The following is a 13,509-nucleotide window of genomic DNA, read 5'->3' as shown; positions in this document are numbered from 1 at the left end:
GTCATTCTTGATTTGGACGGTTTTCAAAAAGGTCGATAAATCACTGCAGACCATATATTTTGACAAACATCTTGTATCACACAGTTGTTAGTGTTTGTTTCTAGCCGTTTTTAAAAAAAGAAAAGAAAAAGAAAATCGTACACATGCAAATTTCACGTCATACACCATTCATCTTTCAAGAGCGATTACTGTACAAACAACTATGGTCATAAGGAAGTGCAAGTGGTGATGCACTAGAATACATTTCTCTTCATATAACAATAGTTTCAGATACTATATTTTTAAGATCACTGCATCAGAATTCATCTCGTTATATTATTGGGTACATTTTAACTAAATCACTGGTAGGGGAATGTGTGCACTGCACAGTTGATATTTCCGGCGCTGTATATGAGACAGTTACACATGGTAATCTTAATCCCTGTGTATAAGACAATGCCTGGCAAAAACAAATTAGAACTGAATAGGTAAATAATCTTGTCTAGTAATGTTTAATTGTAAATTTGACGTCATTACTGACAAAGTCGTCTTCTCGTGTCTATTTCCTCATGTGAAGCGATACAATGTCGTTTTCTTACCCCCTGAAAAAATGTTTGACGAAAATGTAACCCGTCAATAAGCCGAACCCCTTCTATAGACTGCTATTTTTGGTACTCAAAATTCGGCTTACCTAGGGTAATATATGGTATATGCCTGTGCTAGACCTGAATTACAACCAGTTAATAGTACTATCTTCCCAGCACACCATTTCAAAGCTGAAAATGGATATCCCAAGAAGCGCACTGACTGAACCAACTAGTCCTTGTGTTATCCCTTAATACCAAGCATCAGGCACAGCAACAACAAGTACAATGTTTTAAAGGCACAATGTCACACATTTTTTTACAATATTTTGGCCTGTATTATATTTATTGGGGCATATGCACTCACTTTAGCTTCCCATTGATGTAATAAAAGACTTATTATCCCTTACGACTTGCCTGAAATCGATAATTGAAACATCAAGGCGAACCGCTTGCCAAACAGAGAACACTTGCCATATATGGGATGTAAAAAATTGTTCTGTACATCGAAAACCACCGCCGTTGTCAGTGTTTGCCGAACTGGTTTCAATCACACGTTGTGTGAAGGATATTTGTAAAGAGCACTCCAAGGGACATAACTCTATGGGGTTCACTTGAAATAATGTTTGTCCGGTAGAGGTCGCGAGAGTCGATTTAATGCAACGTTGTACTAATTCATATGAACTTTTTAATTAAATATTGAAATCTAAATACGTAATTTGTTTTTTGAATAAATTACATGGTATCTTCCCTGAGGGCTGATAGTTAGTATTATTGAGAGGAACACATTATTTATTTTTAGAGAAGTGTGGTGTGAACTAGTGCATTTAATCTCTCTTGCTTTTATTTGACATGCACTGGGTTTGAACCTTTTCTTCTTGAGGTGAACACTCTATCCTGTAGACCATTCAGTCCAAATGGCCTGAAATTCTGTTGACAGACACAGACAAGAGAGAATCAAAGTTATCAGACCTACCATCCCCAACCATTGTTACAGAAGCCATGTTCGCCTCTGTTGGTCGTGTTGGATACGCAGGTGCCCCTCGTTCAACAGGCCTCACAGATGCAGTATTAGAGACACGGCGCTAGAGACACATCACTACAAGACTGACAACACTGAGGGTGGATGCGGCGTCACAGACAACGTATGCAGCAGCAGCAGTCAGTAGGTACATTCACAGTCGCAGGCCTGCAGATATACATACAACACATACCACAACAGTCAGAGCCAGAACACAGAAAGGGGTGGACGAATATTTGGGTTTTAACATCGAGTACAAGATTCTCACACTTATACTGTGTCAAACATGCATGTGTGTGTGACTGATGATACTGGTCCAGTGAGTGAGTTTAGTTTTACGCTGCTTTTAGCAATATTCCAGCAATATCACGGCAGGGGACACCAGAAATGGGCTTCACACATTGTACCCATGTGGGGAATCAAACCCGGGTTTTCAGCGTGTCGAGCAAATGCTTTAACCACTAGGCTACCCCACTGCCCTTATACTAGTCCAGATAAATGCCAGCTTCATACAGCTAAGTAACCGAGGCACCATGCCATAGCTGGACATAAATACCTCACTCAGTCACAGCACACTGACTCCAAGCTGATGATGAGTCCTGGATCTCTGCCGTTAATGCCAAATGAGTGATCGAGTGAGTGAGTTTGGTTTTACGCCGCCTTTAGCAATATTCCAGCACCATCACGGCGGGGGACACCAGAAATGGGCTTCACACAATGTACCCATGTGGGGATTCGAACCCGGGTCTTCGGCATGACGAGACAACACTTTAACCACTAGGCTACCCCACCGCCCCCCAGTTAATGCCAAAGGTCAGGCAGGGTAACAAGGAATCAAACCACTGCCTTCTGACCTCCAGGCAGACTGAGACAGGATCATGATACAGCCGAGCACAGTCATGACAGTGTCTGTTTCACAACTGTCAAGTTCAAGAATGTATATTGCCATTAAAACAGTACAAAACAAGCTTTACGTTCACAAAGTAATACATCCACCAATACTTTACACATGACATTAGAACCAGAAATCAACATGCATTAAACTTAACATAGTTTTCCAATGTTCTACTGACGCAGTTCTTATTACACGAAAGCAAAAAGGATCCAACAGTCTAACATCTGTGAGATATTTTGTCATATCAGTTTCAGAAGGTAGCAGACAATAGAGGTGCAACGATACAGTGATACAACATTGTATTCATATAAGAGGCACATGATACAATACAGATTCCCCCTGTAATGTGATAGAAATGATGCAAGTTATAGAAACACATGAATAAAGACAGAATGTGTTCAATGACAAGCTTTGACAGATTCTCCAGCATTTCCCAGTTGTTTCTGTCCTGAAATATTCCATCTTAGATCTTTGCATGCATGTGTATGTGTGGCTGCTTGTACTAGCCCAGACTTCAGCTGGTTTTATAGTGCTAGTCCATTGAGATGCCATACTGCATGAATACCCCACTCAGACACATTATACTGACTCTGAGCTGACCAGTCCTTGCTGTACCCTTTAATGCCGAACGCCAGACAGGGACCAACAAGTACCATATTTTAATGTCTATTGGTATGATGCGGTCGGGGATCGAAACATGACCTTCTGCTCTCTGGGTGGACTCTCTAACCACTACACCACGGAGGTGGTCCAGATCTTTGAGAATTGTATAAACAAATGTTTCAGGGTTGTGATTTACCTCCAAACAGAAACATCAACTAATGAAACAAAAGTCTTGTAGAAGGATATAAATCTTATGGCATCTATTGTGATACATATCGTATCATGACCCAACTGTATCATTACACCTCTAGTAATAACAATAATAATAATAATAATAAAAATGAAATTTTAAGAGTAAAATTAATATTTTTATACTTATCCTGACTCATGCTTATTTGCTTGTCTTCTTCTTCTGGCGAACCTAGTGGAACACTTGTATCTCCCAATTGAAGTTCCCCTTCAATAAAGAATCACTCATTAGTACTCACCACGAGTTACCTCCCTTCTGTAAGCGCGGGAACGAGGGCGCCACCCAAGCCCATGTGCCTCACTCTCTCCTTTTTTGCTTTGAGCCCAACACTTTCTTTTTCCCGAGAAATCCAAAGTGTTAAGTGGGGAGGACGGGAGGGCTTACCTCATGAGTCAGGATAAGTATAAAAATATTAATTTTACTCTAAAAATTTCATATTTTTTTCTTATCCTGACTCATGCTTATTTGCTTGTAGAATCCTACGGATTAGGAGGTGGGATTATATATACTTTGGATTTTACTAATTAGTGATTTGAAGTGATATGATTGTAATAACCGTATGGGAACTTCATGAAGGCACTGAACTGAATTCCTGCTGTTAATATAACAGCTGCCTTTAAAGAAGGTTATTACAATTTACTGCATATAATAAAAGTATATAGAACATTAATTAAGCTAAGGCCATTAATGTGATAGTATAAACTGTTGATAGTTTATAATGAATACTTTTATAAGAACCAAAGTAGTAAGCTTACAATATGTATATATATAAGCTATAACAGAATTGTGCTTAAGGTATAAAGATAACTTAAGCTGTATAATAGTAACCAACTACTGATAGTTTGTTAACTTATACATGTTATGAAATGAACATATGACTGAGCTTAAGGAAGAACTTAAGCTGAACATATATATAATAGTAGAAACCCGTAAGAATTGTAGGTATATATATATTATGATATAAATCATAGTACTGAGCTTAAGATAATATTTTAACTTAAGCAAATATATATAGATAGCATGTAGCTATTAGTACTGTTATCAGATAAGTATAAAATCAACAAGATAGACTTATCTTCTCCGTGGAACTGTCAACTGTTGAGCGAGGACCATGGGACCGAAATGGTGGATACCTGAGACATCCTTGGTGGTGATATCTCTCAGATAGTGGTTGGCAAACACCATATCGGATCTCCAAAAACATCCCTCCATGATGGTATTCAATGAGCAATTTCCATGTAAAGCCAAAGTTGAAGCTAGTGCTCTAATTTCGTGAGGATTAGTAGCACTTGGAAGGTCCAGTCCAGCTGCCTTGTAGGCTCTTAGTATGACAGTTCTGATCCAAATAGAAATGGTAGTGCTGACACACTTCTGTCTGTGAGGCGTAGATATAGGGATAAACAATCTTTTGAATTTCCCTCTACTTTGCTTGGATCTTTGGAGATATATTTTCAGTGCATTACAGGGCAAAGTGATAAGTCCATCGTATCCTGCGGTCTAAGTATGGATGAGAGAGCTGGGACATGGAACAACCTGTCTGGTTGACCTGGTAGTTGATTTTTAAGCTATAAAATCCCAGCGAAGTCCCAGATGAGCGATGTTATGAATATCATCAAATCGTGTTCTCTCGTAATCCAAAGCGTGAATTTCAGACATCCTGGCGCAGTGGCTAGCTAGCAGGAATAAGGTTTTGTGGGTCAATGATTCATATGACGCAGATAACAATGGCTCGTAAGCCTCACTTGTGAGGTGTTGAAGTACCACATTTAGATCCCAGGCTGGCGCTTGAAACTTCCATTTCTGGTCTTCCAATCGAAAGGCACGTAACAAGGCGAGTAACTCCGGTGTTTTGGTCAATTTGACGCCCGTTCTCATTGTTATGACTGAACTTATGGCTGCAAGATAAGTGGACAGTGTAGATCCTTTTAGATTCTTAGTTTGACGTAGGAAACATAAGAAATCTGCCACTTGAGGATGTGTAGCAAATCTGGTGTGCGGATGTATCAGTAGATTGGAGCGTAGTGGGAGCTGAAGTACTGGTTTTCCGATTCCTAGTATGAGGTCTGGAAACCACGTTCTCGCTGGCCAGTAAGGCGAGACCAAAATCAGATCGAGGCTCTTCGTTTGACTGATTTTTAGCAAGACTTGTGGGATTAACGCAGGAGGCGGGAAAGCGTACGCGTTTAGTCCCTCCCATGATATGCTTAGTGCGTCCGTTGCCCAAGCTAACGGATCTGGCACTGGCGATACGAAGGTTGTCAGTTGATTGTTGAATCGGGTGGCAAATAGGTCTATCAGAGGAGATCCTATTTCCATGATTATCTGATTGAATATCTCTGTGTGGAGCATCCATTCTGTCGGCGACGGTTGGTGCGGCCGAGAGAGAGCGTCTGCTAACACATTCTTTGCTCCTGGAATGTGGCAGGCTTTGATACGTATGTTTAGACTGTCGACTAAATCGAACAGTTTGAAACATCGAGTGAGAAGATTCAGTGATCTTGTTGACCCTTGTTTGTTCACATAAAACGCCACTGTTGAGTTGTCTGTGTGAATCATTAACTGAGCGTTCTGTAATAGGTTGCTCCAGTGACCTATGGCGTTTATGACTGCTTGCATCTCTAGCAGATTTATGTGACATAAGCTCTCTTGAATGCTCCATAGGCCTGACGCTGTCCTGCCGGTAAGGTGGGCTCCCCAACCTTTTAGTGACGCGTCCACGTAGAGATGTGTTTTCGATTCTGGCTCTACTAAGGAGACGCCTGCGCAAACATTCAATCTCTTGGTCCACCAGAGTAGATGTGGTTTGATGTAATCTGGTAGACTGAACGGTAGAGGGTCCTCGAGATGGGCATTGATGAGGACTTGTAATGGACGCAATTGAAGCCTGCCTCTGAGTGTCAAGTCTTGAGCTGATGTGAGTAGTCCCAGTAGCCTCTGCCACTGACGTAGTGGTAACGGAGAGAGTAGGGCTTGGGGGATCAGTTGTTGTATCTTGATCCATCTGTCCTCCGGGACTACCATACGATTCTGCGCTGTAAGGAATCGTATACCTAGAAACTGCAGATCCTGCGTGGGCTCTAGGTCCGACTTGAGTAGATTTACTAACCAGCCTAACTGCGTTAGTAGCTTGATTGTAAAGTTCAGCTGTAGTCTGAGACGCTGTGGATCTGGATCCACCTGTATACCGTCGTCTAGGTAAAATGCATTCCGCAGGCCTTGACGATGTAGGTATGAGACAATAGGCTTGGTTACTCTTGTGAATATCCATGGGGCCAAGTGATTCGAAGGGAAGTACTTTCCATTGGTAGTGTATGCCGTCTAGCATAAATCTCAGATATTTCCTTGAACTGGGATGAATCGGAATGTGTAGGTATGCGTCCTGCAGATCTATACTTACCATGTAATCTAGTGGACGAATTAGATGACGGAGTTGAGGTAAATGTATCATGCGAAACGCTGGTGGTTTGCATAGAAATTCTCTGTTGAATGTGCTCATGTTGTAAATGAGACGATACTTCTCTTTGGAATTCTTTTTCGGCACTAGGAAAACTGGGGAGTAGAAACCTGGTATGATGTTTTGCTGATCGAGAACTTCTAAGGCCTGTTTGTTTAGTAGAGACTGAACTGTTTCTCTTAACATCGGAAGTTGTGCCAGATGAACGTTGAACCCTGGTGGGTTGACTGTTAACGGTGGCTTGGCCTTGAGTTGTAGACGATATCCGTACTGAAGGATGTTGGATACATACGGATCTTGAAGTATTCCCCAGTTTTCCCAGTGTAGTTGTAGACGTCCACCCACTTGAGAAGGTTGTACTGGGACGACTGGGGGTGGAAGACTCCAGTCGTTCCGAACCTGACTTTCATCGTTTAAATCCACGGGCACCTCTGGATGATCTGCCTCTAGCTGATCCTCCTCTGAACTTGTTGTACGGGCGACGAAAGGAATCCTTGGGATTATTAACGGCCGCTAATTTCTTATCCCGTGCTCTCTGTAGCCCTGAAAACTTGGACTTGCCCGAGTACCTCTGTGCTGATTGTTTAAAGACGTGCGCTAATGTATCCATAGATTTAATCATGAGTACTTCTCTAGAATCTTTTGATACTTCCTTGGAGACCTTGTTAATGTTGCCACCAAACAGTAAGGGTGAAGACCATGGAGCTGTGTATAGGGGCTCTGTGAATTGTTTATTCCAAGAGCAGGAGCCTAGTAATCCTTGCCGACGTGTCATGGTAGTAGTTTCAGTAAGTGCTGAAAGATGGTCTGTAAGGAATTGTTGATCTTTTTTCTGCATAAGTAGAGCTGAATAGATCATCCTGTCTTCCTCATCCGTGGAGTTCTTGAACTTGGTGATGAGAGTTTCGTTAACAGTCCTAGATCTGTTGAGTCCAAAGAACATCCTTCTGGAAATGGTATCTAACTGGGCCATTTTGCGATCGTCTACCCTATAACTTCTGGACTTGGAATCACTGATAAGTTTAAAGTTTTCATCAATCTCTTGAAAAAGTCTTGAAAAAGGGCTCCATATTTTGTCCATAAAAACTCTTGGCATTGAAGAATGGTAAATGGGTAAGTTGAGTTTTAGCAGATTTGGAGTAGGCTGTATCCAGTTTAGCAGGAACGGCTGCGATAGGATCCATAGGAGGCACTGTGATATGATCTACATCATCATCTAACATCAGGTAAGTTTGGGCTGTATCCTCGTTCTTAGAGGGAGAGGCCAGTTGTAATTCGTTTACCATCCAATACCTTATCTCAGCCTCTGAGAAAATGATACCATCGTCCTCCTCTGACGTATGGTCATATGTCGGAGTCCTCGATCTGTAAGAAGATCTATGTGAGGACTGAGGAAGAACAGACTGACGAGTGGCTAGTGTATGTAGACCTTGGAGAAGACATCCTTTGCGGAGATTGTGGGCTTCGTGAACGGTGATGGCTTCGCAGACGCTCTGGACTTCTCGAACGTTGAAGGCTACGCGATCGTCTTCTAGGCGATGTAGAATGACTTAGCCTTCGCGTCCTACGCGAATGTCTGGAGTCAGTGTCCGATCCGACATATGAGCGCTTGCTACGCGGACGCCCTTCGTGCATGACAAGGTTAGGGCTTCCACGGGTACTCGAGTACTCGAGGACGAGTCGGGTGTAGCTGGACTCGAGTCCATTTTCAAGGACTCGAGGACTCGAAAAGGGGAGATAACTCGAATTATTGACGTTGACGGACTGTCTGCCATGTGCTAAGCATGAGCGGCCGTTAACGTCTAATATTAAGAAAAAGATATAACTTTATTATCCCGGAGGAAATTCTCATACATCCAAACTGTCTCAAAATAAATATATACACAGTTCACAAAAATAAACACAATAATTACATGCTCAAAACGAATGCTATTTACAAATAAAACTGACATGATATAATTCAATTAACCACATAGGTAAAGAGGCTGAATAATTCTAGTTCTAAACACATCATGGTGATTCAAAATATTTGTTGCATTCACGAATACTTGATGGTATGAAAGACTGTCGCTCTGTTTTGAGGGAAGGTAATCTACAGCAGCGTCAGAAGGAAGTAGTTCAAAATGGTGAGATCAAATATGTCAACTATCAAATCTAATTTTAGCTGTCTTTTTGACTATACTCGAAATATACTCCAGAAATTTTGCAAGCAGTATTAACAATTTTGAAAAGTCTGTTTTGTTAAGATGAGACAGATCCCCATACCAACATAGAAAATTGTAGGTCAACACACTTTGAATAAAGGTTTGATAAAAACTGTCATTACGGTTTTGTCAATACCTTGACGATAATAATGTTCAGAATCAGAAATTAGGCCATTAACAGTGGCGCCATCTGCAAATTTCACAGTAAACAAGTCATATATTGACAAGTAACAGTCATTGGTATACAAAACGAAGAAGAGTACGGATGAAGGAACACAGCCATGTGGATCTCCAGTAGAGGTTGAGGGAAAAGAAGATTGATAGCCATTGACACTGACATACTGAGTTCTATGTACCCTGAATTCTTTAAGCCATCTGATAATGTTTTTATTAACACCTAGATTAAATAGTGTACTCCTAACACGGTGTGGCTGTATGGTATAAGTTGTTACAAGTCTGCAGATGAGAGTAAATATTATACATCGACTGAGATTTCACTTCTTAAAATGATTAGGTAACTATCTTGACAATTGATCGTTTGTTTGAAAGGTATGAATTTCGAGTACTCGGGTCCGAGTCGAGTCTCGCCCCTCGAGTACTCGAGTCCCAAAAAATGGACTCGTTGAAGCCCTAGACAAGGTGCGTGCTCGGCGAAGCGCTCCTTCTCCGTGAAGCCTCTTGCAAAAGGTGAGGCTCTGGCTCCTTCACGGAGGCGGCCTGGGATACCTTATGCAAAGAGCTCACTCCAGGCAGGGTTGCCCTTCGCGGAGGCGCGTCTATGGGCTCAGAGGCCCTACGCGAAGCCAAGGCGGGCTCTGAGGCCCTGTATGACTTAATATTGGGTGGGCTCTGAGGCCCGTGGCTCTGAGGCCTCTGTAAGCCGTAGCAGTCTTCCATCACCCTCATTATGTGGTTGATCAAGTCGTCTGAAGCGGTCTGCGTTGATGAGGGATGTCTCTCTGCAGAGGTGACGGGACCCTCAGATAAAATTTCTGGAGATAGAGTCGGCATCTCCGGTTACAACGAGAATCAAAGGAACATGGAGTAATGCAACTATGGCATTTTAAATGTGGATCGGTATCAGAATAACGTAGTTTACATTCTGTGCAATTTTTCATTAATGTAGCCTACTGAACAAACATGACGAACCGTGAATAAAACAGCAGAAACACAATTAATAATCAATGCAAATTGAATAATTATACTAGTACTACCTCTATACTAACGTATAAGAGGAACTAACTAAATATAATTAAAGGATATAGTGTGTTGGGAGACACAGGCGCTCTCACGTCCAGCTCACTGGGCGAAGAAGGAGAGAGTTAGGCACATGGGCTTGGGTGGCGCCCTCGTTCCCGCGCTTACAGAAGGGAGGTAACTCGTGGTGAGTACTAATGAGTGATTCTTTATTGAAGGGAACTTCAATTGGGAGATACAAGTGTTCCACTAGGTTCGCCAGAAGAAGAAGACAAGCAAATAAGCATGAGTCAGGATAAGAAAAAATATGTATTTATAAAGCACCTAATATCCACCATAGAGATGCTCAGTGGCGCTGTGACAATATTGGTGAAGGAAATAGTTCATATAACTTTACAGAAAGGCAGCAGTGAATAGATGCTGAATAGTAGACTGAGAAGCAGCAAAGATGGACAGACAAAATGAATGAGTGAAACCAGCAATACAGACAAAGACACAACACAACAATCAACACTTACCGTAGAACCCCATCCAGGAATCTCAACTGTTGTTATGGTTACCAGGGCTGTCCTGCAACAAATTCACAACTTTGGTTAGCGTCTTTAGCCTTTTCAGCGAGTGAGAGTATGGTTTTACACCACTTTTGACAATATTCAGTTAACATTGATTAATGTTGAAAGAGTGAGTGAGTTTGGTTTTACGCCGCTTTTAGCAATATTCCAGCAATATCACGGCAGGGGACACCAGAAATGGGCTTAACACATTTTACCCATGTGGGGAATCGAACCCGTTTCTTCGGCGTGACGAGCAAATAATGTTGAAAGCAATATCACGGCGGGGGACACCAGAAATGGGCTTAACACATTGTACCCATGTGGGGAATCGAACCCATTTCTTTGGCGTGACGAGCAAACAAGTGTAGAAGTGAGCAAAGCTCACATACCCCCGCTTCCAAGCTTGGGACATGGAAATGACTGATATTGATATATATAATGTGACAAGGATCAGCAGCTCACAAGACTTTCTCTTTGACTCTACTAAACTTTATATACATGTTAGATAATAGTTTTGGCATGTACTGATTACGGTAATAATTTATGGAAAATAGATTTTTTTGTGTTTTCCGTGGAAACCTGACATACAGTTGAACTTGACTGTCTCATGTTGCACACAATGGACGTAGATGAAGATTGCTATTTTTTAGCACATGGCATATCTGTGGGTCATGATTAACTTGTGTATTAAGTTTGGTGAACCTAGCATGTATAGTTTTGATGATATGCCGTGGTCAGGTAACCATCAAATACATTTTGCATGTACCTAGCATGAACCTAGCATGTAAACTTTAAGAGATATGCTCCGGACAAAATAATCGAACACATTTGGCACTAAGTCGTGTTTCCATGGAAACAGCAAAAAATACAATTTATATCTGGATCTAAACCCCAAAAGGCACATCTAGGGATCATGCTGGATATGTGTACCAAGTTTGATGAAGCTAGCATGTATAGTTTGGAAGATCTGCGCCGGACAAGATGACATCCTCATAGTCACAGCCTCAGTCGTGTTTCCATGGAAACAGCAAAAAAACTAAATTATGAAAAAACTTTAAAATAGCAAAAGGCACATCAATGGGTAATGATTAACATGTGTGTGAAGTTTGGTGAACCTAGCAAGTAACCTTTAAGAGATATGCTCCGGACAAAGTTTCGGGACGGACGGACGGACAGAATGAACGCTATATACCCCCGTTACTTCGTAGCGGGGGTATAATAATGTTGAAAGAAGACCGGAAGGAGTCTTTACACATGATACACACGTTGGGAATCAAACACAGATCTTTAGCACCATGAGTGGATGTAGTCAGTGTCTCCTAAGACAAAGGACTTCATTTGGTGTATGCCTCTGTTCACCCAGCAGTGAATTGGTGAGAGAGTGAATTTAGTTTTATGCCAGCAATATCATGGCGGGGGACATCCACAATGGGCTTCACACATTGTACCCATGTGGGGAATCGAAACCCGTGTCTTCAGTGTGACGAGCGATCGCTTTAACCACTAGACTACCCCACCGCCTCTATGTAGTAGGATAAGATAGTAATTTGAATGTTAACCTTCCAGCACTTTCCATCAGCTTGGGTAAGTATACTCCCTAGGAAGCTGAGAACAAAAATCAAGTGCACAGTAATACAGTGACCAGTGTAATATGGCTTGAAGCATTCTGTTGTGTGTAGATTTGGAGCATTATGAATATGTACTAGATAAATATACAAATATGTATTATTACAAGTTGATGACTACTTCTCCTGTGATAGTCACATGGTTGAGGATTTGTGCATGAAACATATGTACATCATCTTCAGCAGCAGCAGCACCAGCATCCATAGTGCCCTGTACAAAGTCGGAGTCATACCAAGAATGGACCTCTGAGACAAAACCACAAGCATGCTGAAGACGGCAATAGAACGATCAAGCCATCTCATCATGTCTAGTAAGATTTTCAGTGCTTCCACTGACAAGGTGTTGAACAGTCTCATTAAGTTCATTGCATAATCTTCATTCATATTTACTGTTATGATTATCATCATTCTGTAACCATTACAAGATTCTCACCGATTATTCAGGGTGTGGGAATGCCACTAGTGACAAGTTTGAATTGTAAACACATTTAACATTTAATAATGGTTATCAAGTGTATCATATCTTTTGAGAAAAATACCAGGGAGATATTCATAACTACGACTAGGGTTGGGTATTGCCAAAATTTTCGTATTGCGATATATTGTGATATGTGTCTTAACACATGGTTTATGGTAATTAAATTACTTCTTCCTTTCTTTTGAAACAATGCCACTGGCCACTGGCAGGACTCAGATGTGATTGTACAATTGAAAATGTTTCCAAATTGAAGACATCGCTCTAAAGTTAGGAACTCCAGAAAAAGCGTCTGCAGAGGCGTCCGCCAGTTTGGTTTGTTTATCTCTACATCGAGTGCCAGTATCAATCTATGTTTTTTATTTATATGGTTTAAAAGTCACGCAAATGCAATTATATGACCAATAAACATTCTCAAAACTATTAATGTATGATAATATAAAGGAAAAACAATGAATGTTATTAGTAGTTTTGACAACATCACGAACATTACCGAACATGGTCATGGAAATTGCTGATCGTATCGGGTGAACCGGTTCACAAAAGGTGTACCGCAATATATTGTATCATGAAGTTCGAATTGCAATATACCTTTTAACCGGTATTATTGCCCACCCCTAACTATGACATAGCGAGTTTTAGGGTCTTTAAGTAGGTGGGAGCGTTTT

General features: G+C 41.3%; 1 protein-coding gene across 3 annotated transcripts in view; it reads right to left on the bottom strand.

Annotated features, from left to right (window-relative positions):
* The window catches only part of LOC124255486 (synaptotagmin-14-like), a 123,289-nt gene that overhangs the window by 95,753 nt on the left and 14,027 nt on the right, over positions 1-13,509 (bottom strand). For 2 of the 3 annotated variants that reach the window (XM_046689417.1, XM_046689416.1), the window contains exon 2: positions 10,706-10,757. In XM_046689417.1, the coding sequence (XP_046545373.1) occupies positions 10,706-10,718 (13 nt within the window). In that variant the 5' untranslated portion in view covers positions 10,719-10,757. Of the gene's footprint in view, positions 1-1,539; positions 1,753-10,705; positions 10,758-13,509 lie in introns of all 3 variants that reach the window. The other variant, XM_046689413.1, reaches the window with a different exon arrangement.

Source organism: Haliotis rubra, unplaced genomic scaffold, assembly GCF_003918875.1.
Source record: "Haliotis rubra isolate DU_JTF1 unplaced genomic scaffold, ASM391887v1 Scf60, whole genome shotgun sequence".
Classification (NCBI taxonomy): domain Eukaryota; kingdom Metazoa; phylum Mollusca; class Gastropoda; order Lepetellida; family Haliotidae; genus Haliotis; species Haliotis rubra.
This window is presented reverse-complemented; position numbering and strand designations above follow the sequence as displayed.